The 26,162-nt window shown below is 43.5% G+C and overlaps 3 protein-coding genes and 1 long non-coding RNA gene across 6 annotated transcripts in view; 2 read left to right on the plus strand and 2 right to left on the minus strand.

Moving 5' to 3' along the window:
- On the plus strand, positions 412 to 10,168 carry KCNG1 (potassium voltage-gated channel modifier subfamily G member 1). Of its 2 annotated transcripts, XM_021416853.1 has the most exons (5): positions 412 to 1,118; positions 1,502 to 1,747; positions 4,091 to 4,206; positions 5,227 to 6,030; positions 6,537 to 10,168. In XM_021416853.1, the coding sequence occupies exons 4-5, from the start codon at positions 5,272 to 5,274 to the stop codon at positions 7,311 to 7,313; spliced, it is 1,536 nt and encodes a 511-aa protein (XP_021272528.1). In that variant the 5' UTR covers positions 412 to 1,118; positions 1,502 to 1,747; positions 4,091 to 4,206; positions 5,227 to 5,271; the 3' UTR covers positions 7,314 to 10,168. The 2 variants fall into 2 exon arrangements, with proteins under 2 accessions (XP_021272528.1, XP_021272529.1); XM_021416854.1 differs by lacking the exons at positions 412 to 1,118; positions 1,502 to 1,747 and adding an exon at positions 1,779 to 3,795.
- LOC110408267 lies at positions 10,351 to 18,389 on the minus strand. Of its 2 annotated transcripts, none has more exons than XR_002444260.1 (3): positions 17,434 to 18,389; positions 11,027 to 16,253; positions 10,351 to 10,476 (listed from the first exon to the last, which is right to left on the minus strand). It is a non-coding gene; the product is annotated as an uncharacterized LOC110408267 (long non-coding RNA). The 2 variants fall into 2 exon arrangements; XR_002444259.1 differs by having other exon boundaries at positions 11,027 to 17,313.
- MOCS3 (molybdenum cofactor synthesis 3) lies at positions 21,410 to 23,420 on the minus strand. The gene has a single exon (XM_021416841.1). The coding sequence runs from the start codon at positions 23,367 to 23,369 to the stop codon at positions 21,963 to 21,965; it is 1,407 nt and encodes a 468-aa protein (XP_021272516.1). The 5' UTR covers positions 23,370 to 23,420; the 3' UTR covers positions 21,410 to 21,962.
- Positions 23,432 to 26,162, plus strand: part of DPM1 (dolichyl-phosphate mannosyltransferase subunit 1, catalytic) — a 10,033-nt gene continuing 7,302 nt past the window's right edge. Inside the window, exons 1-4 of the mRNA XM_021416844.1 lie at positions 23,432 to 23,591; positions 23,780 to 23,879; positions 25,351 to 25,384; positions 26,017 to 26,093. Coding sequence (XP_021272519.1) covers positions 23,485 to 23,591; positions 23,780 to 23,879; positions 25,351 to 25,384; positions 26,017 to 26,093 — 318 coding nt within the window. The 5' untranslated portion in view covers positions 23,432 to 23,484. The remainder of the gene's footprint in view (positions 23,592 to 23,779; positions 23,880 to 25,350; positions 25,385 to 26,016; positions 26,094 to 26,162) is intronic.

A 26,162-nucleotide genomic window follows, 5' to 3' on the forward strand; every position in this document is an offset into this window, starting at 1 on the left:
CGTGCGGGAGGGGGCCGCGCCCCGCGCCGGGGCAGCTCTTCCCGACGGCGCGGTGGCTGTCGGCTCTCTCTGCTCCCGCGGCGGCGGGACCGTGCGGCTGCTCCCGGCCGTCGTGCCGCGGTGCCGGCTGGCGGGACGCTCCGCCGGGCCGGGCCGCGGTGCTCCGGGAGCCCTTCCCGGCCCTCGGCCCCTCTCCCCGGGTCCTGTGGCTGCGCGGCGCAGTGTGGAGGCTTGCGTGTCAGATTCCTTCTTCTCTGACTAATCTGAAGGTCTTTTATGGTGTTATCTTTAAAATGATGGAGATGTCTTTTATATTGATGTATTTACCGACTTCTGTTCGTTGGCAATTAACTGTTCTTTATAGACAATGTATTTCTGGTAGATTATTTTTGTGTTGGAAAATGGGGGGGGGGGGGGAGCAGAGAAAACATGTGTGAAAGAACTGCTCCACAGCTACAGATCTCTTCATTGCAATACCAGAATATATGTGTATGTAAATAAATGACAAATCCCTTACTTTCAAAAATGATGTTTAAAAGGCAGCTTTCAGTGTGACTTACTAAAATTGGTCAAACATAAATACATTTCTCTGCGAGAGAACAACTGCAGTTATTACCTGTAATGTATTCCAGAACATTTTCCTGGGAATGCAAGGTACCTGGCAAAGTTATTTCACTTCTGGTTGTTATCAGCAGAATGAGGCTCAGCTTTATCAAACAAAGCACTGAGCAATATACTTGTCATAACTCAGTTTGCAGGTTGTCATAAGGTGCCCCGAATCAGAACACTGACCAGATCAAGGAGAGCAGCATGCAGATAGGAGCACATCTTTTGCAGATTCTATGTGTTTTAGGCTGACTTTATGCTGTATGTTGGCCCTTGTAAGTGTTACTTTGATGCGGCTCTCTTGGCAGAGTTGAAGTTTGAGGTCTGTTGTTACTATGTGATGAGCTGCAGGAGCATGGCTTGAAGTTTTTCAGAGGAGCACCCTGACAGTGATATGGGATGGAAATCGTGTGTCAGAAGAGAGCTGAATTTAACGCTGCTTGGAAATACTGCCTGCTTTAACCGGGGACAGAATAAGGAGTGCCGGGTCACGGAACGGCAAAGCTGCTGCTGTGAGTCCTTTCAGACAAGTCCCTGCATTCACTCTGCGCTGAAATCTGAAACTTTTTATTACTAAATCTACAAATGGTAAAAAGCAGCAGAGAGAAGTTCTAGGTGCTGAAATGGATTGAATAGTCTAAGGGAGAGCTATGCATCTTCCTTGCATGCTTGTTTTCACCCAGGCACAACTTTGAATTGTCTGCATCACGGAGCAGTGTCGGGTCCTTGCAGGAGCTCTGGTTACATCAGAGATGCACTGCAGAATTCGAAATGCTGCAGAGGACGCAGGAGAGGGAGAGAGCAGAACTTGAAGTGGAATTTTAGCATGTTACTTAGGATTTCTATTTCCTTACTTCAGAATAGCATCTTTAATAATTCTTTCCTCATTGTCTAGGAGTCTGGCACCCTTCCTGAATTTCTGCTGAAGGAAAGGGCAGGACAGATTTCTAATCCAATTTCTTCACCAGACATAATGGATAAGAATATCATCTTGAGAATGAGAGATTTTTGAAAAGATGCTACGTCTTGATTCACGCGCGCCCCGCACGGCTGGGACTCACCAGGAGCCCTGCTGGGGGCAGTGCCTCGGGATTACTGCAGTTTCTGGAAGCCAGAACTGTGATCGGGATTGTATGATGTGGTAAGGGTCAGCTCTTGCCCCAGTAAGCTTTTAAATAAAGTAGAAGAGAAGGAAAGAAGCTCAGAGAAGTGATTTATCCAGAATGAGCACATCTGATGAGCGAGGCAGCTGGATGGAAGGGCTGGGGTTCGCAAACTCCCAAGCACTGAGAGGGCGGAATGCCATCTCGGGAGGCAGGGCTGTATCTCTGGGCCCTGTTTTACCAAAGCAGTTTTATCTGAAGATTTTACTACTGTAGCACGTCCTTAAAGTTCATCTTGTTTAATCATTAATGTTGGGAAAATTGTCGCTATAGGCTAATGTGTTTTTCTGACCTTATATGAGTGTGTTGTCTTTAATTCTCAATGCATTTCTAACCCAATGTCATCAGTCTGCAGAATATGAATAAGGCAGTTGGCTCATTTGTCAAGCTCATAAGAAAAAAAAAAAAAACAGGAAAAAACCCACAACTCTTTCCTGAGTCAGATATGTCCCTTCTTAAAGGAGTGCTGATCATCATCACATAGAAGTGCCTTCCAAAGGAAGACAAGAAGCACACAAAGAAATGTGTGGCTTTATTTATCTCCTTAATCTCTTTAATCAGACCATATATGGGCTCTTATTTTCTCCTTCTCTCTTAGGTGCAAAGTTTTGTGTATCAGAGGTAAAAAAACCCCACATAAATAACACAGGTGCAGCATCAAATACCACAGCGGCCTGCATGGCGTCTGGGGCCTTCCAGTTCTGGCCATGGAAGGAGGAGGAGCCGCCTTCTGTTAACGGCAGTCATTCGGGGCATTACGCAGGGGATTAATTAGCCCAATTTATTGTCTCACACAGGTCGAGAAGGTAGAAGCAAAGAAAGAAATAATTTTTCCTTTGCTCTGTTGTTTCACAGTTGATGCCTCAGGGTTACAGTGTGTGGCTGACATGCGCGAACATTTACATTTCTCTCTGCCCATTTCTTCCCATTGTGTCAGCAATGGATGTGGTGGAAGATCAAACCAGGCACAGAGATGCGCTGCCTCCTCGTTTTTCCTGGCTGAGATTCAGAGGACAAGTTGTTGCTAACCAACATCATCTGGCATTACAGAAGGGAAACCTGTTAACTTAGCTCCCATTTACCCACAGTCTTCCATTAAGCATAATCTTTATTCTCTCGAGGCAAGGCCTGCCTTAGACGTAGCTGAGGCAGAGGGAAAAACCTTGTTTCTAAATAAGACAGCAGTCACTCTTCAGGAGAAGAGTATGTCAGGTAGCCCCACTTTTCCCACATCAAACCTACAGCCTGAGCTCCTGGTGGCATTCTTTCTGCAGATGGGATCCTGGGAATGCTCTGGTAGGAAGCAGCTCCTAGGTCAGCAGGAGCGCTTCGTGTGGGGGCTCTGCGCTGGGGTGATCTCCAGGCCAGCTGCTGTGTGCTCAGCGGGCGCTGTGCTCCTGCTGCCCTTCCTCTCGGATCCGTCTGTCTATCGAGTGCTGCAGCTTTTCCAGGGGGCAGTGGCACAGCGGCTCTGTTAGCTGTGATGCTCCGCCGATAATCCCAGCACTGGGCAGGGTTCCTACAGTGTCACTTTTTAACGTGGTTACGTTTCATGTTAATGTTCCTGTAGACATGCCGGTCAGCAGGCCTTCACTCAGCCTTTTTTTGAGGCAAGATACAAACTGCCATTGACCAGAAGATTATTTGAGTGCAGCCTGTGGGATTTTGTCAGTTTTGCGCTCTCCCAGAGGAGTTTTAGAATCGCCCATTCCCTGCGATGGGGTTTATTTCCAGACCCATAACTGAGGCAAAGACAGAGCTACTTGGCACTACAAGCACAAGTAGGGGCACCAAAGCCAAGCACGGTTTAGGTTTCTGCAGAGAGCTGGATAACTCTCCAAACAAACAGCTGTTCTGGAATCTTCAGCTGTAGGCATGGAGAGCCCTCTTTGGGGCAGTGACAAAGCCAACCTCTTTGCTTGCCTCAGGCCAGAAAATGGTGCTGCAGCTCTTGGGAGCTCTGAATCACACTGTGCCCATTCTTACGTCTTCCCATAGGCTTGCTCTCCCTCCACAGGCCCTTGAGGTGAGCAAATGAATGGTCTCTGTTTGTACTGAGGAGCGTGCACATGAAACATCAGGCAGTGTCACTCCACCCAAAGCTCACCTGGGGACTCCTGTTTGTAAGAGCATGTAAGGAACCGTTCCATTTACAGCAATCCTCCTGGGAAGTTTTGGAGCACGACTGGGATACTATTTTATTGAAAACATTATTTTAAGTCCCCATGCAGCAATGAAAGCCTGTTGCTCTTAAACTGAAGTGCAGCTCTGTTTTAAGTATTTTGCTGTTGTGTACTGATAATTTTTTTCTTCCACAACAGGTATGTAACACCACTGATGTGGGTTATAAACCTCAGCTTCTGAAAACAACAGTCGTGTGCTTAAAGAAGTCGCTGTAGCAGGGATATACAGCCCCAAGGTGCATAGCAAAGAGGAGGTAAGTGCAGCCAGGAGAGCAAAACTGTGGACTGCTATCAAAGCGAGTTAATTAGAGTATTTGTTATTTGAGGCTAGAAAACCAAAATACTTGTGTATAACAAATATCTACTCATTATACAGTCTACTTAACGGATACATACTGTTGTCAAATGAAATTCAGCAACTCTCTGCATTGAGTGGTAGCTGGCTGTGGAGATGGACAGCCCAGGAGCGGGGCTGCACAACTCTGTGCAAGAGCAGGCTTTCAGACCGACTGCTACATCGCAGTGAGTCAGGCAGGTAAAGGGTTCGGTGTTTCCAGCAGCTCTGATTTATACCCATTTGAACTTTGTGATCACTTCGTTCCATAGACTTAACACTGCTTTTGTGCGAGCAGAATTTTAACCTGATTTTCAAAGTCATCCTAAACATGTTTTGGTTTTGTGTAATTACAGCCTATTACTGTGCATAGGGTGCTAATTGTAATTGAAGTAACATCCCAATATTTGTGCAGAAGTTCTGTATTTCCAAAGTCTTTCATAAGTGAGGCTTTAAAAAGGGAGTTGCCATGCCATTAAATATATATAAACTCTATACAAATGTCATCATCAATATAAGTGTTTTTTCCAAAATTGTTTCCGTATTGCTTTAAAATTTTCTACAAAACACTTTAATGCTCTGTTTTGTTGATACTACCACAATTCTTACCTATGCCACATGCAAGATTTATTCCTGTTTTCCCTCGGTACCCACAGGGAACTGAGACCTCTGCATGTGAGACGGGGGAAGCTCCCCAGTTTGATAAATACACCAAGCAGAGCTTCTGGATAAGGGAGCAGTCCTTGAGAGAGTCAGTTCTCCCTGGCTGGACAAAAACAGCCTCACCAGAAATCTTTTCTGCCTATATTCAGCCCCTGCTGTTTTCTTTCCAATTATTTCATCAACCGTAAATGTTTTTTGAGCCTCAGTCACTACATGTGTTCCAAACTCAAGAACAACCGGTCACTCACTAAATCCATGTGTCTGGCTTTCATTCCAGAAGACACCTAACGAATAGCAAAGGGATGTGAAGTTATCTTCCAAGATGACTCTTCTACCTGGAGAAAATTCTGATTATGACTATAGTGCCCTGAGCTGTGCTTCAGATGCTTCCTTCAACCACGCATTCTTCCCAGAAACAGAAACCCTCAAGGGCGTCTTTTACCAAAGAGCCAAGCTCATTCACCCTGACGAGGATCTCCTGAAAGGCTTTCACCCTGATGATCGGAAGCGTCATATTATTATAAACGTAGGGGGCATTAAGTATTTGCTCCCATGGACCACGCTTGATGAATTCCCACTGACACGCCTGGGACAACTAAAATTCTGCAACAATTTTGATGACATCCTAAACATCTGTGATGATTACGATGTGACATGTAACGAGTTCTTTTTTGACCGCAACCCAGGAACGTTTAGGACAATCCTGACCTTTTTGAGGGTTGGAAAACTTCGGCTCCTGCGTGAGATGTGTGCGCTGTCTTTTCAAGAGGAGCTGCTCTACTGGGGAATTGAGGAAGACAACTTGGATTGGTGTTGTAAGAGGAGGTATCTGCAAAAAATGGAGGAGCTTACAGAAATAAATGAACGGGAGGATGACCTTATAGAAAATGAAACAACAGGTGAAACAGTAGAGGAGACAAAAATTGGCTTGTGCATGAAAAAGTTGCAAGACATGGTAGAAAGACCCCAGTCTGGCCTCCCTGGGAAGGTGTTTGCTTGTTTGTCTGTTTTATTTGTAACTATTACAGCAGTGAATTTGTCCATCAGCACCATGCCTGACCTGAGGGAAGAGGAGGATAAGGTAAGTTCCCTTTTCAGGTTAGAAAATGGTACGTGCTGGGCGGAGCAGAACAACCACAAAGTCTGATGGTGTTGATTTGAATAGGGATTTTGCAGCTGCCTTTAGATGGAAGAAAAAATTACACAAAGAATACTGGAAATCTTATGGGACTGTGTTCAATTACCTACAAAAGAATTGATCGTATCAAATTCTATGTCCAAAGAAAATGTTGTTTCTGGGCATTCTTCTGTATAACATTCTTCTCTATATAACACCTTATTAAGCTTGCATTTGCTATTTGGAATGCCTGAAATTACCAAGCAATATCTTCTGTGGAATAAGCAGTTCTTTCCTAAGATTTGCATTTAACTTGTTCCAATTTGTCATTGTGTTTTCCCATAGCAACAGCTTCAATTCCTTTAATATTTTGGGTTTAAAAAAGCCCACAAAACTCTCTTCCTGTCACTGTACCAACTAAAATAGTTATTATCCGAGTGCTGATTACAAACTCCTCCTCTTTCCTACAGGGTGAGTGTTCCCAGATGTGCTACAATATTTTCATTGTGGAATCTGTCTGTGTGGCGTGGTTTTCACTGGAGTTCCTGCTGAGATTCATCCAGGCAAAGAGCAAGTTTGCATTTCTGAGGAGACCGTTAACTCTGATAGACATAATAGCTATTTTGCCATATTACATCACTTTGCTGGTAGACACCACTTCGGTGGGCTACAAGAAGCCCAGCTCTGGGAGCATCTACCTGGACAAAGTCGGTCTGGTCCTCCGAATACTCCGTGCCTTGAGGATTCTGTACGTCATGCGGCTGGCCAGGCACTCCCTGGGGCTGCAGACGCTGGGGCTGACCGCCCGCAGGTGCACCCGGGAGTTCGGGCTCCTGCTGCTCTTCCTCTGCGTGGCCATCGCACTGTTTGCACCGCTCCTGTACGTCATTGAGAACGAGATGGCGGACTCGCAGGAGTTCACCAGCATCCCCGCGTGCTACTGGTGGGCTGTCATCACCATGACCACGGTAGGCTACGGAGATATGGTTCCCAGGAGCATTCCCGGCCAAGTGGTGGCACTGAGCAGCATACTGAGTGGCATCCTCCTCATGGCATTCCCAGTCACTTCCATCTTCCACACGTTCTCACGCTCCTACATTGAGCTAAAGCAAGAACAGGAAAGAATCATGTACAGGAGGGCACAGTTCTTATTAAAAACAAAGTCTCAGATAAGCAATGCATCACAAGGGAGTGATATTTTATTCCCAAGTATCTCTACTGACAATAGGGCAATGAATGACATTTAAGTTACTGTTTTTCCTCATGTCAGGTAATGTTTTGTTGTATCAAATTCCATCTTTTACTTTGCTTCGGAAGCATTTTACAAAGGTAACCCTCATTTTGAAAGGAAGAAAAGGGGCCATTAACCAGGAACGGATGTGGTTTAAGAAGTCTCCAATTATGCTGTTTCTTTCCCCAACCTTCCCAGTATTGTGCACAGGACAGGTCTTTCACTGAGGTCATACAGTGGGATTTTAGGGATGAGAAGTTCTCTGACAAAAATAACGTATAATTCTGTACTCGAGAGGATGTTTTGTCTTTTGTACTGCACATTTTTTTCCAACTGAATCACAATGTATATAATCATTAAGCAGGCTGTCATTTTTCTTGTATATAAATAATGTAAATACAACAAAATTAATGGCTAAATTCTCTCCCAGTAAAATGCCTTAGAGCATGATTGAAATAACCACAGAGGTTTGTCCCACTGCACTCTTAAAGAACGTTGTCAGATTTGTCATTCACAGCAGCAGCCATACGTTTCTTTGTAAGTCAGCCCTAAACATAACAGGAGCAAAAAAGAACCGAGCTGTTTGTATCATAACCTTGCTGAAGATGTAAATACTCAGAGCTCATCAGCTTCAAAATTTAAATGAAGTTACAATATTGATCCTGCATCACTGAATGCAGGATTCCAAGGAACGGAGTCTTTTGAGTTTTGTTGCATTTAATATCATCAAGGGGAGGCTAGCTGCAAATCAAATGAAATATGCATGGTAAGATGCCAGCCATTCCCTACCATCTGTTTCCATGTTTTTACTTTACCTCAGATATGAAACAGAATTAAAAGAGGCCTGTTTCCAGGGAACACCCTACTGTTGCTTGACGAATCAATATTGCAGCTACCCATTCACATTCAGCATTGGGTTCTTTAGAGGGAGCAGAAAATATGTGGTCGTGGGAAGTTGCCAATGATGAAAAAAAAGCAAATATCATTTGAGTCACGGAGCGGGGGGTGCTGACAGCTTTATCCTTCCCTGTCCTCAATCACGAGGGACTTAAGAGTTGATTAACTATACCTTCACCATTATTAAAGACATCATAGAGTAATGGAGAAAATTTTGAATGGGCTATGAAAAGGCAATTAAGGCCCTCAAGCACAACTGTGTATTATTTATCCACACAGGTGGCTTGGCCCAGGTTCCCTGCTGACATCTGGGGCAGTACCTGGGTCAGGGAAGAGCTCAGGTTTGGCACCTGCTCCTGTGCAGATAAATGCCAGACCTCCCATTTGTTGTGGAGGGAATGAGACTGGTTTGCTTAACAATGCAGGAGACAAACTCCAGAACTTAAAAAAAAAAAAAAAAAGTATAAAATCCACTTGTTTGACTTCATTTGTGCTCAGAGGCAAAGAAAAAATAAACTTGTGAATTTCACTTTTTTTCCCCCCCTCATTAGCTGTTAGGAGTTAGGGAGATTTGGAATAGGAAGTTCCCATCACATTTACTAATGCTTCTCTACCCCAGTTTGCAGAAACCCTGTTGCTTATTGGCCTTTCTGTGGCAGGTTGCTGGGAGTGCCAGCACACATGATGGTTTGGTGTTTTAGATGAAGGCCAAGGACACAAACAGCATCCTTTCAAAAACAAAATTTGTTCCTCAGCCCAAGATGTTCAGTCAAGCCCTCATTACACTGGTTTTCTTTTCAAATATCTTAAATAAAATTTGAATGTGTTTTGCTATACTTATTTTTAAGGAATAATTTCCAAACTTTAAAAAGTGCACTCTGCAAATAATTAGGGCTCTAAGAATCTTCTGTCACAGAAAAACATGCCTGTGGAGCAGTACTATGGAGAGCTAACACACCCAGCATAAACTCTCAGCAATTAATTATGTGCCAGAGCTAGGAATATAACCAGCTTTTCACTCGTTCTTCAGCTTTAATTAGAGTTGGATAAAAAGCAGGAACATCGTGACAAAAAGGGACAAATTTTCCATCCAAAATGCTCTTAATTTCAAAGGTGTTTGATCATCTGTAGCATTGGCTCCAATACAAGTGCTATACGTCCTTCTTCCTTTGTATCAGCATTCATTACAGGAAGAAATGGTAATTAGATTGGTCCTGTGAGCAACTGTTGCCTATGTCAGAATGCGTGCGACAGGCTGAGCCCTACATTTGGAAGCAAGAAAGGAGAACTTGAGACTCACCAAATAAAACCTAAGCTTATCTCCCTTTTATTCTAGCTAACAAATCCATCCATTTTTTCAGTGTCTGTACACTGAGTAATACTCATTTATTTCATGTATCACTTTATTTCCATCCCAGAATTATAACTTGATTCTGAAGACTGTGTCCAGAAAAAAAAAAAAAAAAAGAGATCACCCTGAAGCTGGGTGTTGGTTGAGCAAACCCGTGACTGCATCGCTCCTGCTGGGAGCTCTGCCTGAGCCAGGAACAAATCGCCTCGCAGGATGTACCCCTATAGAACCGAGTACTTGGCAGCACATCACTTGTAAGCGTATCAACATGTCTCGCTCTGAGTCATTGTAACAAACTTGCTTATGTTTTACACAAGGTAACGCATACTGTAGTCCTTATGCTAAATAAATCCAGATATACGTCTTAAGAGCACAACATTAGTATGAAACCCACATGCTACGTTCTAGCTTTTACTGTGAAGGCGGAACATTTAAGGTGATTATGCCTCTTTAGAGTACATTATCTGAGATTTTAGTCAAATTCGTGGAAATTATGGATTGATTCAAAAAGCTGTTTCCAGTGACACAGCTGACAGCTACCAAGTCAGCTATCACTCCTCTTTTGCATTTTAACAGCATGTGCAGTCAACAAGAAAGTTCCAATAAAAAACACTGTGCTCTTATGAAGGCAAAAAAATGTTTGAATTGCCACTGATAGAGTGGTGCATGTCTCCAATAGAGATAGGCTTGCATTGCTATTTATATTAACCTGTGTATACTGCAGAAATACAGTACGAATTCAAACAGCAATAGCTGTATTAATTTTGAACAATAAAGCGTTAGGCTCTCCTTTCATTTCCGTGTGCTTCTTAAGGTGTGGAAGGACTGTCACAAGTGCTATAGGCAGGCACGACCGACTGCAGGAGGTGAGAAGTGAGCAGCAGCAGAGGGAGAGTTTGGGCAACGAGCACCACCAGCTGAAGCACGGTGACTGTGGAAAAAAATAAAGCTTTTGTTAGGAAATAAGATTATCTGAGTATAGGAAAAGCTAGGCCCCAGTTCAGTGGTTTGAGTACAGAAGACTTTCTTGCACGTTACCCCCAAGAATCACAGTCAGTTACTGACTTGTTAATTGTGACATAATCCTAACACAATTAAAACCATTTCAACAAAGAAATTAACATTCAGAAAAGAGCTGGAAGAATGCATGGACATGGGGGAAGAGAAAAACCCTCAATAAAACCAGAATTTCCAGGCAAGGTGTTGTACTGAATTACTTTCTCCCTAACCTTTCCCTCCTCCACCTTTACTTCCTCAAAAACAGTAACAAAAGTAAAGCCATTAATGAGTGCAACACTAATGAAGGGAGACAGAGACACAGGTATTTAACCATACAACACAGAATATTGGTTACTAGGGGAGCATAACACTGTAACATGATAGCGCAGCAATGATAACAGAGCTGCGAGGTCCCAGGCTGCAGCAAGTGAGGACTTGCTCAAATACAACAGGCACAAACATAAAGGAAAAACTCTACTTACCTATAGAAGGCCTCAGGTAGATAGGGATCTCCAGCAGGACACCCTCACCTCCCCTGCCAACCCTTAAATGAGGTCTGGGCAGGGGTGGATCCTGGCTCCAGCCCTTCCGGTCACTCAGACACATTGCATGCACCTGGGCTCTGCTGGGCTGACCCTGCCTTCCCACCAGGTGCTCCATCACTGCTCCAGGCCATGACTTAGCATTTCCACTGCAGTGAGCTGAAGCATTGCACTTTTGTTATAGGTTGAGGTTTCAGGGAAATTTCTCTTTTGGGGATATATGGGACTTGTCTTCATTTCCACCTTTATATTTTTTCACTGTAATTTAGAACTCCCAACTTCCATAGTCAGCAGTCTTAGCGGTGTCATTGAATAGTCAGAGACTTTAGCAATTCCAGTTAAGCAACAATTATACAGAATTGAATCATGAATTTGCACATCATCAGATACACGTCTGGGAAGGAAAAGCAGCACGCTCTATACATTCAAGACTTGTTTGGCTAGAACTTAACTTGATGCAAACGGCCGATGCAAAAGCAAAAGAGGTTTTGCTATAGAAGGTTCTCATTCCTACAGCTGCAGCTCTCTGTGTGACTGTAACCAAAGTTTCATAGGAGTCTCCCTGTGAGCAAAGCTTGCCCCTCAGTCCTCCCCATCAGGCTGTAGACAGACTCAGCTGAAATTTGCTAAGCCCTCCCTGAAGTGCCTGAAGTTGTGACCTGATTGCCAAAAGACATAGATCACCTTTGGCAGATGTGAAGCCTCCCCCAGTTTTTATTTTTTTAAATGAAGCCTAGGATGAGACAGCTCCCTAATTCAGGTATCTCATTCGAAGGCCAGTGTTAGGTCAGGTGAATTGGAGTCTCATTCTTCAACTGCACAGAACCACCAACTCCGTATTATTTATCCTTCCCATACCTTGTTCCTGACATGTGGGGACCAAGGAACAAGGAGTAGTACACAGGGCCCTGGTCAAAGAGCTCACCCTGGGCTGGCCAGGAGCAGCGTGAATCAATGTCAGCAGCAAACAGAGCAGTTCTTGGCAGTTCGTGCCTAAAATAGGCAGTTTTTCCTAAAATGGCTCTGTTCCCCACAATTGCTGACTTTTTTTTCCTTTTGGCTTAGTTAAGAAAAAAAAGGACCTGTAAGTTCAAACAAGAGGAAAGGAGCAGACCCTTCTTGTAACAAAGCTGTAAAACTACACATCCTTCCCTTGGATCTACAACAGGCTGAAAGCTGGTCTGGATACCCACAGTCCTACAGATGTAACGGACTGTTTAATCAGAAATTAAATGAAAAAGTGACAAATGTGACTTTGAAGACTGGGACATCCATCTCTGCTCATGCATCATTCAGTGCTTCAATAGTATATGGCCCATTTTTTTCTGCATTAATAGTTATTAGCTTCCTTGTGCAAGATTTAACAGGAATTTAGTATTTACTTATCCAAAGGATGATATGTGTACCAAAAATACAGAAATAAAGCCCAGAGTGCAATGCCTTCTGGACTGGTGGAACTGCAGCATCCCCTGGGCTGCCTAGAGAGCAGGACCGCAATCTGCAGAAACCAGGCAGAACTGAAGACACGGACTAGAGTTCACAACAGAGGATGAACATCACTCCCAACAACAAAAATACACTCCAAAAGTTCTATTACTAGCACATAAAAAATGCTTAACACAAGATTTAACCACTCACTTACCACTTCCTCTGTGGTATTTTAATATGCCAAATTCAGCATTGCTAATGATCTCAGTGTTGCTAACATAGAAATGGTCATAGAAAGGACCAGAAAGTGAAGAAGACCAGTTTAGATCCCAACTGGCACTTCAGTGAGGCACTTCAGCTCTGTGCATGGTCTGTCTTGTTTGTGACGTTAGAGTGTAAGTCCTCAGGACAGTGCTCCTTGTTTGGGGTCAGTCAGCAGGACTATGTAAAATCATACACCACACATAAAGATAAATTCACGTCTCACAAATAAAGGAGAATATTGCCTGCACTGCACTAACAAACTGAAAATGTTCAGAGTTTGGCTTTATAATTATTAACAATAAAACCAGAACTTCCTCCCTTTTTGCTTATTGTTTTTCTTTCTCATTTTCTAGCATCTTCTGAAATACTCCCTAGAAATTACTGAAGATATCATGAGCGCTATTAGTTCTGCCAAAGGCGTGGCAGGATTGTAGTAGCAGGCAACACTTCTGCTCTACCCAATGGGGCTTCTGCTTTCTCTTTGCCCGTGGGAACTAATCCAGAAATAAACAGAAATAAAGTTCTGCCATAACTTGAAACACAGCAGACCAGGTAGGGTAATTAGAACAAATTTGCTACACTTTATACATATTCATTCATGATTCCTGTAGCCCTTGTGGCAAGAGCAGAACAGCCTTGTGCAATGCTGGTCAACTGGGGCACACAAACATGGGCAGCGCTGTCCAGAGCTTCTCCTCCATCAGGCATCCTTCTCCGTGTTTGTGGTTTTGTAGCCATCTTTGTTATCTTCATCATTTTCTTTCCTACTTTTGTCGTGCAGCCACAGACAAGGCTTTAAACTGCAATGATTAGCCCGCTGAAGGTGCTGACCAGGAATGCAAGCACTTTCCAGACATCATCTGGAGATTAGAATTAAAAAAACAAGGCTGTTTGTTTCCAAAGTTTGAATGAGAATTTTACAGCTCTCAGTCATTCTCATGGTCAGCAAATACAGTAACGTGTCCCTTTCTGGTCGGTATGATACTGTCATTTACATGGTGTGCCTACCACAGGAATAAAGTGGGGCGGTCTAGCATAAGTTTCCATAGGTAACTATGGATGGAGGCAAAGTTTTGACACACAGTTGCTGGATGATAAATGGAAGTCATGCTGCTCATTATCATTAGTGATGCACTTCACCACGCAAAGAACCTGCGCGTTATCCTCCAGGACTTTTATAGTGATAGCAGTTCTCAGGTCAACCAAGGAAAAGATGAGTCAGTCTCACTCAGAATTAGAAGCACATTTTGGGAAATCAAGAAAATCATCTGCAACACTGTAGAATTGTAAATGTATTTAATTTTTGCGAGGAATGCTTCAGTGGATAACGTGAATGGAGAAAATTAAGATCGCAAAGCATCATGTGGCACAATAATGGGGGAAAGTTACCTGTTAGTTAGGCAAAGGTAGGGAGCACAAATTCAGTTCAGGTATCACAGGGTGAAAATGAACATGATTTGATGGGAACAGAAAAGAAGCATCAGCATCAATAGTTGGCATCTTTGTTCCAAGGTAGGGGCTCCGATACGCCCCAAAATTGCATTAATAAAACATTCCTCTTGGGGTGACTAGTGTAAACCTGCATGTGCATTTTTTTTCCCACTGACTCCTTGCTTTTCCTCTGACAGCAGAAACTCTGCCCTCAGCGCCTGTTTCAGGGTTTCGACAGCAGCAGCCGCAGTGCGGCCGTTCGAGGATCCGACATTGCCACCTTCGGGCCGCTGCCGGCAGCTCAGTCCCGGGAATCCTGTCCTAAAAGCATCAGCCCGCACCAGTCATCTTCACGAAGGTGTCCAAAAGATTTGGACAGCATCTCACTCTAAAGCATTAGACTGCAGAGCCGTGAGACTAATGGTGTTAATCACAGCCAAGAGTATCATCTGAGATTAGTAAAAGGAAGACTAAAAGGAAGCCAGTTTGGTCTCTGCAGTCTTGTGGCGTGCCAGGACATGTCACAAAACTTCTCCCTTTTGGATTTGATCTGCCCCTGGAATATGCAGCACTCAACAGCACCACGATGTGATCATAAGGAGATCTCCATCAACATCAGTAACCTGAGTCCCAGTGCAAAAAAGTCCATTATTCTTAGTCATTCTCATGTACCAATAGAATAGTGTCGTGGGTGTTTTTTCCTAAAAGTATTGTGCTTCAGTGCTGTCAATACTTTTAGCCACAGTGCAGATGAAAAGGAAATAAGGAAAGAAACACAGTGAGAATCTACAAAATGATCCATGTTTTAAAAGGCTAACAAGATTAGAACATGAAGTTTAAGCTTGTCACTGTGAAAACTAAAGAACTGATTGAGGTAACTGCACCTGAGAAATAATAACAAGAAACTTCACTTCATAATGGTGCTTTGAATGGACTGCAGTACGGTACTAAAAATATTAATAGAGAAGGAAATTAACACTAATCAGGGCAGGAGATGAGAAGACCACAATAGAATTGTGAGCAGAAAGCAAAGGAGAAAAACTAGGCATTGACTGAGTGTCAATGTTCATATATTCCCTGGGGCAGTGCTGCAGGAGAGCGACTCGAAGGTGAACGCTGGAGTTCTGAGTGTGGAAAAAACTGTCGGTGCTCTCATCTGAAGCACAGAGTAGGCTCAAAACATTCAATTTTTAACCATTAATGGTAAAAATGCACCTGTGGAGTGTTCTGACAAGTTTCAACCCGTTTCCCCAGTTCCCACCCACAGGTGCAGTAACAAAGCACAAAGTGAGAGTGGTTCCACAAAAGGGTTTGAAAGATGCATACCCTGGAAATGATTTCTATCAATTCTACCTAAGATCTATGGTGCTGTCACAAAGCATCTGGAATATGACTGTGCTACGTGCTCTGTGTCTGCACATACAGCTGTGCACATTCACAAAGTTACAAGTTTGTCCTTCCTAAATTTCAGACCCTTATGTTGTGAAGTTAGAAATTCACCACATAAAACAAGAACTGCTCATGAGCAGGTGAATGCCCGTTTGCATAAAGGACCTCACTTCTGAGCCAGATCTACGAGAGAAGCCATTTTAAATTTGGAAATAACCTTTCTTTGCAAGTTGAGCTTCAGTCTCTTAGCAACAGCACGAGCACCTTGCACAGAAGTGCAGCTCTTTGTGCAGGAGGGCCTCAGGCTGGAGGAGCCACGGAGCACTCGCTGCAGGTTTCCTCCTCCAGTGATGAAGGCTCCCAGCAGCAAGAGCTGCAGTCAACACACACTTCTGGGCCACCCCGAAGCAGGGCCGCTGTTTGCTGCCACTCCAGTACCTCAGCATCCCATCCACTCACAAATAGCAACAGCCCTCTCCATGTTTTCTCCTCAAGCACAGAGACAGTGATAAGCACTTACCAGAAGGTTAAAGAGAAGACAAACTTCACGCCATACCCTCAGAGGGGTCGAAGTCCACAGTTCTTCTTGCTTCTTGAAACAGGGAGCCGGTGCTCTGGGTCTCATAGGCCTCTCTCAGTGTTCACTGTGCTGCTCCTGAGGACAGCGATGGTCACGCCACGAGCAGGGCTAGGAAGGCAATCTTCCCAGGGAAGAACTGAAACCATGCACGTCACAGCCTGGACTCCTGTACCTTAGTAGACCTTTCCATGTCTTCATTCTGGCTACAGCTGCAGCCGGACTGTGGCTTTCAGCAGATACCTGCACCTTTAAGTAGGCCTGACACAGAATGATTGTGTTTCTGACCGGGAAACTTGTACTGCAATAGACTAGCTTTATTGCAATAGATACATTTTTATCAGTTTCCTTTTCTGATAACATTCACCACAGGTGCCATTTTGGATGGAAGCTATTTTTTGCTCTTCACCACAATTTTACCACCTGCACGAAATAGTAGAAGTGCAAGTATCTCACAATACAAGGAAGAGGTCAGAGCAGCACTGTCACAAACGTATTTCAGTTGGCTTCTACGCTTGGCTGAACCAACCATATGAAACATATTCTAAAGTCAAGACTAAATTAACCCATCAACGCTGAAAGACTGGAGAATGGGCAAGCAGAAATGACATTCCTTTCCTACTATCCAGACCAGAAGCGACAGTGCAAGGCAAGCAATGGAGCTGGTACGTTTAACCAGTGGTAGCATAAACCACCAGGGGTTAATACCACAAACCAGTGTGTGTGTTTTCTTGTGGTTTACATTAACATTTGCTAACTGTGCTCCAAACGTAGCTACCCTAGTACATGTTAATATTTTACTCGTCTGTTAGGCTACAGGAGGAAACGTACGCCCATATTGTGTCCACTAGAAGTTCAAAGAACTGATGCTTCCTCTGAGGAACACTAGTTAGTCTGCAGCCACAGTTATTCCTGCTTTTTATTTTGTGCCTTTCTTTCTTCTTCTTCCAGCTACTCTCTTTAGCAAAGTATCGTCCTTTCATTTAAATCTGCCACTTAAAAACTATTCCATTATTTTTAACTGAAGTCCAGTAATCAAACAATGCAACTCAGTTTGCATTTATCAAGCTTCCTGTACCATTACAGGCTCCACCTTCCTCAAGCAGTGTGAGATCCTTCCTTCCAGCACAGCAGCGTTCTGCGTGAGAAGGGGAAGAACTCAGAGCAGCACAACAAAGATGATCTTGCTCTTTATTCCCATCTTCCATTCTACAGCATTCTCACACAACCATTAACTTTATGAGGAACAACCACAAACCTGGATCTGATCGATACGTTTTGTTTTCCACTGCTGTGAGGGCTTGCCACCACAACCCAGAGCACGCAGCTGCTGTGTTTGGGTTGGCATTCACTAAAATGGATCCTCATTTCTGATGCCTGCAAAACAGGTGGAGAAATCATCTGTCAACTGACAGCCAATTTTCACATTACTAAACAGGTAACTGCAAACAACTTCCCAAAACTTAGATTGTTTGCCTCAGCAACAAATCTCAGCTATAGAATATGCCGTTCCTGTCTAAGCCTCTCCTGTTCTTCATCAAAATACTTCAGTAAGCACAAGCAAACTGCAGATTACTTCGAACCAGAAATCCAAAGATGAGTTCTTCTCATTATCAGCACTTTTGTCCTGGTTTTATCAGTATTCCATATCATAACCAATTCACTGCCTACAGCAGAAGTAAACAAGTGAAGTTGAGGAGTTTCCTTTTTAAGCTTTGTTTTAGCATATTTCTTTTACTATCCAGCAATGCTATTTAAGATCTTTGTCTTTATGTGACAGCTACAAGCTGTAAAGCATTACATTTTACAAAGTAATTGCCCTGAGCCATACAAAAAAGTCTGTAAATGAAAAAAATGACATTATATTATTTCTTCTTAGTTTCCTCTCTTAGATAGGAGCACTTCTCAGATCAACATGACCTGTATAGGTCAATCCATCTGCTTTCTCCCCACATGAAACAGCTGCCACCTTTTATCAGGATTTGGTGATCACATGGGAATAAAAGGCAAAAGCTTTCAGTGCCATCTAGAAAGGAATGCAGGGGCTGAACACACTCTTACTCCAGGAGAAAAAGCAAATCCTTTTGACAATCTGATCCTCAACTCTTCCAAGATAACTTTTCTACTGACATTAGAGGGCACTAGTGGAGGAGCTTCAGAAGAAAATCTTGTAAAAACAGTAGAAGGTCGGGTATTTGGAAAAACTTCTTCTCAGAAATAGTGGCAATGCTAGTGCTCCCCAGGGAAGTGGTGAAGTCACTGTTCCTGCAGGTGTTCAAGGAACGTGGAGATGTGACACTGAGGGACATGGTTTGGTTGGCATAGAATCATAGAATCGTTTGAGTTGGAAGGGACCCTTAAAAGCCATCTAGTCCAGCTTCCCTGCAGTGAACAGGGACATCTACAGCTAGATCAGATTGCTTAGAGCACCCTCCAGCCTGACCTTGAGTGCCTCCAGGGACAGGGCATCCACCACCTTTCCGGGCAACCTGTGCCAGTGCTTCACTATCCTTACTATAAAGGTATTTTTTCTTATATTTGGTCTAAATCTCCTCTCTTTTAATTCAAAACCATTTCCCCTTCTCCTATCACAACAGACCCTGCTAAAGAGTTTGCCCTCTTGTTTCTTAAGGCCCCCACACAGTCTCTCATAGAGGTCCCTTCCAGCCTCAGTCAGTCTGTGGTTCTGTCTTTCTGGAAATGCTCCCCAGCTGAGCAGCAGTGGTGCACTCAGCACCCCTACTACCCCCACATCACCCTCCCGAGTTCTGCACAGACACTCATAGACAGAGCATTTGATCATAAAAGCTATTGATTGGCATCTGTGCACAGGTTGGAGCTTCATTTTTCCATTTCTATTTCCAGACCAGCATCTTGATTTCAATTAAAATTAAAACTATTCAAACTGATGCAAGTGCTACTACTTCCCAAGACATCTTCTGATTTATAGTCATGAATCAAGAGGTCCGGCAGATTCTGCACTACTAGCATAACATAGATGCTTAATCATAGAGTCAAAGGAATGTAAGCTTAAAAGATAGCTCACACACAAAACTAAAGCCTCTAAAGAGAAAAACTTTCAAAGTATTAAAATAAATCCTAAGTTAAAAGATTATTATTATTACAGAAGCTTTACAAAATGTGAATGCGTATTTTGATCCCCTCGTTTCATCACTTTTGTTACTGCACTTCTAGAGAGCTAGAAGCAGTAGCATCAGTTGCTGCTTTTGTTATCTGAAATTTCTGCAGAGAATGTCAGTTTGCTATTAGTAGGTTCACAAACATTTGCACTAAGTATGCCTGTAGGGTTTATTTTTTATTTGTATTACTTTTATTTTTTGTTATAGATTTTAAACACTGAAGACTGGCATCAAAAAATCTGTCCCTACAGCACTGTATGGAACACTAAAGTTCACAATCCAGTTTTATTACCACAGGAATGTTTCTGAGCTCTAGGCACAGGTATTTGTACAGCCTTGTTCTGACACATCAGGCCTGCAAGCTCGGTTCTTTTTTTCCAGAGGAATCCACTTTGTTGTGTGGGGATTTGGATGTGGTACATGAAAAACCCAGGTTAAGTCTCTGAAACAAATGATGCTTTCAAAACGTACCCTAGAAAGATGGCTTCTGTTATATTTTTTTTTTCTTGGAATATTGTACATATTATTCAATTACCCTGCTTTGTGTCATTCTATTTCCCTGGTCTTTTTTCAAAAGAACCGTACATTTATATAAATACATCTCAGTTCTTGCTGAGGTTGAATTGCATCTGTTACAGCCTAGGGAATGGTTTGGTTTACAAACTTGCAGTGCCACCTAGCAAACATCCTTAACAGTTCTTTTTCCTGGTGTAATTTTACAAACCTCAGCACAGAGCTTTCATATTAAAAAAATAAAAAAAAGAAATTTGCGTTTGCCATATTTCAAGCTTCCAGTGCATAGTTTTGTTCTGAACAGTTAGATTTGGACCAAAATTATGCTAACAAATTGGATAGTAACAAAGATGCTCACACAGCTAAAATTCCAGTACTTGAACCTCAAGAACTTGCTTTGGACATATCCCTTATAGATTTGACTACCAGACAGTCCCATTAATTTTTGTTTGAAATTACACATTTCAGTACTAAGTGAGTATCAAATATATTGGAGTTTTGAGATGAGTTTCCTGCCACCAAAATAAGGAAGTCTTTAGTTTATCAAGGCACATTGATACTTTGTGTTAAATACATTTTAGACTTGTATGAAGGCTAGAAGACCAGATTGATTTGCTGTGCCTTAAAATAACAACCGCATCCCAGGAGAAAATAAGTTTATATATTTAAGTCTATGCCTGAATCCTGAAGCTATCCCATAGACCTACATGTAGGAGACATTCAAACGCAGTAATCGAGAACAAATGCTGCAGCCACTATTTCTCCTAACCTCCAATGGGAAGCTGCTTCCTGCAGTTCCTGTGCTGAAATCCTGTAAGCCACTTTAAAAGAGAGTATGATCAAAGGAAAAAAAAAAGAAAAAGAAGCCTCACAACATCAACCGTGAGAGACAAAGAGAAAAATACACTCTGCTGCCTGACCTGACCCCTTCTGGTAACACATCAGACCAACCGCACTGTAAGCTCCTTGAATAAAGCAGCTAGTCTGCATTCACAGTGTCAACATGCATCAATATTTAGATAGTACTTTGGCAGCAATACAAAATGAGAGTTTTATTGCTTCTCTTCAAACTTCTGGAGATTTGCTGAGACACTTCCTGGTGCAAAGAGAAATCACTATGTGTTTACTGTGTTTGAGAAGAGTCCAACAAATAAAGCAAGTCAGAATGAAAGGTAAGATTCCAATAAGAACAATTTGGGCTTTTTTTTTTTCAGGTCAAGTAGATGTGTGACATCCAACTAAGCGTTTAGCATCAGTAGGCCAGACATTAGAGAGTCATTGCCATTGCACTCAACACACAAAAATGAAAAATAGGTCATGTATTTCAAGTGAGTCTCTTTGGTTTCTGATTCCCAAAAACCAAAACGCAAAATTCAACTTAGCCCTGACACCCTGCCTCAAATGGTCTTGACTTACGACTCTGATGTTACCTATCGCAGTTACATTAAGTCATGGCCTGGAGTGCTTTTGTTGTCCTCAAAACCACGAAGATATCTCTGTATACATAAATGTATCTGCTTCCTTCACAAGACATTATTACTGCTAAAATCCATGGCACGTTATAGAAAAGTAGGTGGTGTGGATGTTCCACAACTTATTTTATTACAATATACTTTTTTATGACTATTAATTATAATGGTAGTATTCTTTTTCACCTTGTGTAATGCAAAGATTGATCATGATAGGTGTTCTTTTCCTCCTCAGAAATTAAAACAGAACCTACACCTTTATTAGTATAATTGCTATGCATACAAGATGAGGACTCTGGCAGCTCCCTGTTGAGAAGCTATTTCTTAATCATTCAGCTAATCTATGAGAACTACTTAGATGTACATAGCTCTTTATAACAAAATAATGCATTAGTCATTAAAAATAATCAATTATCACATGCACAATTAAGCAGTTGTTCCAAGTTTTCACTTTTAAATAAGAACCAAGAAATTTATTTCTTTCCATTTCCATGAATAGTTTCATACTTTTACATTTAAAAAAATCAGGCATATATAAAAATACACTAAAAAAGCAACATAGTATTCATATTTCATTTGGCTCACGATATAGATGTTGCACAATGAAAATTAAGCTCTATAGAATTTATTCTTAATATCCATCTTTTTTTTTAACAGTTAAATTTTTAGTATTGAGGAAATGCTGGGTCAATTCTACTGGCCCAAGTCATGAGCCCCCCTTTAATGTCCTTAGCTAATACAGGACCAAATTCTTTTACAGGTAACTCCTGCAGAATTCTTACAGCCTTCTGGGAATCATTTCCTAATTTGCAAACAACGTACACAGGAAAAGATGTTTGGCCATTAGTTCTCTGCTGTTCTTCACAAATTCTTTTTTTTAAGTATTCCAGATATTCTTCATCTTTTTCTTCTAATTTACTCAAAGGAATGTGGACAGCATGTTCCAGGTGACAAATATCCACTTCAACCTGTGGGCGAACATCTAGCAATACATGAGGAACTTGCTCATCCAACAGTTTTTTGTATTCCTCTACAGATATCCTGTCTTCACTGGACAAGAGATGTAAAGTTCTACATTTGTCTGTTGCAGAAGAACCACAAAATGCCTCATAATCCTGAAGGCAAGTAATATATGGATTGTCACCACAAACACCACAGTCTGATTTCTTTGGTCTTAACTTGATGTTGCGAAACCTCCCTTCCTGGGCATCAAACATCAGCATAAACTGATTGAAGGAGGAACCCATCCCCGAAACTATCTTCAACACTTCCAAGGCCTGAATGCACCCCACGATGCCAGGCACGACACCCAGCACTCCCCCATCCGCACAGTTAGTCACCGTCTCTGGTGGAGGGGGCTTGGGGAAAAGGCAGCGGTAGCAGGGCCCTCCTTGGTAGTTATACACAACCAGCTGCCCCTCCAGCCGGAGAGCACTGCCAGACACCAGGGGCTTCCCAGCCAGGACGCAGGCATCGTTCACCAAGTACCTGGTGGGCACGTTGTCGGAGCAGTCGGCCACCACGTCGTACTGCTGCACCAGCTGCAAGGCGCTGCGCGGACTCAGAGCCCCGCAGTAGGGCACGTACTGCACTGTAGAGTTGAGCTGTCGCAGGGCCTCCACGGCGGACACGGCCTTGGGGAGCCCCCGGCGAGCCTCCCCGTGCAGCACCTGCCGATGCAAGTTGCTCGTCTCCACCACGTCGTGATCCACCAGTCCCAGGCGGCCCACGCCAGCCGCGGCCAGATACTGGGCGAGGGGGCAACCCAGGCCGCCGCAGCCCACCACGAGCACGGAGGAGCGGGCCAGCAGCAGCTGTCCCCGCACGCCCAGCTCGGGCAGCACCAGCTGCCGGCTGTACCGCAGGATATCGGCGGGACTCAGCGCGGCCTGGACGGGCAGAGGAGGGAGCTTGGCGGGGAAGGCAGCGTCGGCCGCCCCAGCACCCTGCTCGGCGGCCCCACCATGCTCCTCCGCCAGGACGACAGCTAACTGCTCCCGCAAGCCGCGCAGCTCCCGCTCCCGCTGCTCGATCTCGGCATTCAACCTCGCCGCCTCCGCACCGCCCGCCATGTCTCAGCAGAAGGGCGGGCAACCCCAACTTCCGCCTCCGGCCGGCGACTTCCGGTCGCGCCGAGAGCGCTGATTGGCTGCGCCGCGCCGGTGCCGGGAGGGGCCGCGCTGCGATATGGCGGCTCGCAGCGGCGACAAGTTCTCGGTGCTGCTGCCCACCTACAACGAGCGCGAGAATCTGCCGCTCGTCGTCTGGCTGCTGGTGCGCACCTTCCGCGAGAGGTACGGCCGGGGGTCGGTCGGTCAATCAATCTTATTGCTGCAAGGGAAACCTTACAGCTGCCATACGAACCATTGCGTACGTTTCTGCTAGAAGATCTCTTCGTGTTCTGTTTCACGCTTTACAAAATGACTTAGGGAGAGAAATCGGGTTTTCTCTGTGTCCACTTCCAAAATAATTCTGGTTTCAGTGGGACCGACTTCGAAATTATCATCATAGACGATGGCAGCCCGGATGGGACGCAGGAGATTGCCGCGCAGCTGGAGAAGATCTACGGAACGGATAAAATCGTGAGTTGTACTTTTTTTTTTTTCCCTTTCTTTCTTTGTGTTGGGAAGTACTCGAAGTCCTTAGCAGCGCGGGATGGCGTCCCGGGGCTCTGCGCTGTTTCTGTTAGCCCTGCAGCTCGTTCGGGCTCTGGCAGTGCTTCAGCCAGGCGCCGGGCGGCCGCGGCGCTGCGCGCTGAGCATGCGCAGAACTGCGGCTGTGTGTCGGCGCCGCGCGCTCCTCGGCGCCCGGTGGTGGTTGCTGCTGTTCTCTGTGAGTGTGAGTGTGCGTGTGCGTGTGCGTGTGCGTGTGTGTGTGTGTATGCGTGCGTGCTGCGGGGAAAGGCGGGGTTCGCATAAAGCTGGATCTCGTTTTCTATGGCTGCCGGCACAGGGAAATTAGAAAAATGAAAGCGGCTAAGTTCTGGAGTCCTTCCGTTCTTTTTTGACACCAGTAAGAGAGAGCACGAAGGCAGATAGCTGGTGGTGCTGGTTAAATGCTTCGTTTTGAAGTCTCATCTGCGGACCAGGCCCTGTGGCAGCGCTGAGCCTCGCACAGCACGGGGGCATTACTTGTAGGCACAGGCGCGAGCTCCCGCTGCGTTAGTGCAGAAGCGTGGAGCAGCCACAGCTTCTCCTTGAATTGCGTTTCTTGTTTCTAGCCCCGATCCCCCTCTAGCCACCAAATTTTTTTCTTTTTTTCCCAAGCTATGTCAGCATCATGTTTACAAAGCTGTGCTTACTGGTCATAGTGCGTATGCAACTTGGGGGCGGCGCGTTCAAGGAAGCAGGTGAAGAACTGATTTCCCTTTTCTGTAAATGTTCAACTTTGACTATTAGGGAAAAAAATCAGGGTGAAAGGGAAGCAGAAACCAAAGTAACGATCAGTAGAAGCACTAACAATAGAAAGTGATACAGCCCTGCGGGAAATGAGGATAGTTAGCACAGGTTAAAAAACTTGTTTGTTCATATTCTGAAAGACAAATGATACTTCCATGTGGTCATTACTCCTCACTTACACTTGTCCAGATTTTCATGTGCGTACCTTTGTGTTAGTGTTTATATTTGTGTTAGTAGTATACTAAATCATGCTGGGGGATTTTCTAAAATATTCGCTGTTAGTGCTTATCAATCCCTTTAAAGTAATGTTGTTTAGGAGACCTTTGTTTGGATTCCTAACTGTATATTTGATAGTGGAATTTGAGGAAATCCTTTAATTACGGAGATGGTACTTTTAAATGTATTTTAATATGGGTAAAATGAGAATAAAAGTAAGGAGTTTATTTCAAATATGGCATGGACAGTTTCATGTAATAGTCTGCTTTTCCTGTATTTTGTCTGATTAGGTTATTTTTGTGTATCAACTAGATTTCTAAAAATGAAAAAGAGTTTTTCAAGTGTTTTTATACCTAAAAATAGAGAATTGTAAGGTGTCACCAAAGTCATTAAAACCTGTACTTCAGTTAATAGATGTATATTTTTATATATCCTGCAGCTTCTAAGACCTAGACCAAGAAAATTGGGCCTTGGTAAGTCCTTGTTAATTCTGGTTTGTAGTAAACATATATATCTACTGTATTCTTTGTTTGATTCTAGTGTATGAAGTTCTGGAAGTATCATCATAAAGCATCAAATCAGAAATACATGTACTCATTGGGTTTTATAAGCGAGCAAACTTACAAACCATGCACAAGTTAAGCACAACCTGAAAACTGTGTTCCGTGCTGTTCAGTCCAGCTGTGTTTTTCCATGTGTTACCATGCTCCTCCTCTCCTTCCCACACAGCATTCACTGATTACAGAATGAGGGATCTAGGCTGAGGTTAGACATAACTTCTACAGTGTCTTGGAGGAGATAATGGTGCTTTCTGTGCAATCTACCCAAGCACCTAGGATGCTACAAAACCTGGGCCATAGTTTGTGTGGTCTCCAAGCCTGGGATATTTCTCTGTCATATGTTTGGACAGACCTTTTCACAGCTGGCCCATTTTGTTGTAACTATTTAATTATGATTATAAGTAAACAAAAAAATACGTATCTGACAGATGTCCAGTGCTCAAACTACTAAGTATTGTCTCATCTATTAACTAACATTTGAATTGATGGCTTTGAAGTACATTACAAAAGTTACTTATGTTCCATTTCTGTACCATCTTCATCAGGCACTGCCTATATTCATGGAATGAAGCATGCCAGTGGGAATTTTATTGTTATTATGGATGCTGACCTGTCTCACCATGTAAGTTCTATTTTACATACAAATTTTTTTAATCTATTATAATTAAATTTTCACAGTTCCCCCCCCCCC

This window comes from Numida meleagris, chromosome 19 (assembly GCF_002078875.1).
Source record: "Numida meleagris isolate 19003 breed g44 Domestic line chromosome 19, NumMel1.0, whole genome shotgun sequence".
In the NCBI taxonomy this organism is placed as follows: Eukaryota; Metazoa; Chordata; class Aves; order Galliformes; family Numididae; genus Numida; species Numida meleagris.

Bases quoted from the DNA above. Each gene is read 5' to 3' on its own strand.
- KCNG1 (XM_021416853.1), top strand. From the start codon at position 5,272: ATGACTCTTCTACCTGGAGAAAATTCTGATTATGACTATAGTGCCCTG. The intron at 6,031-6,536 runs GTAAGTTCCCTT...TCTTTCCTACAG, and splicing joins TGAGGGAAGAGGAGGATAAG to GGTGAGTGTTCCCAGATGTG.
- MOCS3 (XM_021416841.1), bottom strand. From the start codon at position 23,369: ATGGCGGGCGGTGCGGAGGCGGCGAGGTTGAATGCCGAGATCGAGCAG.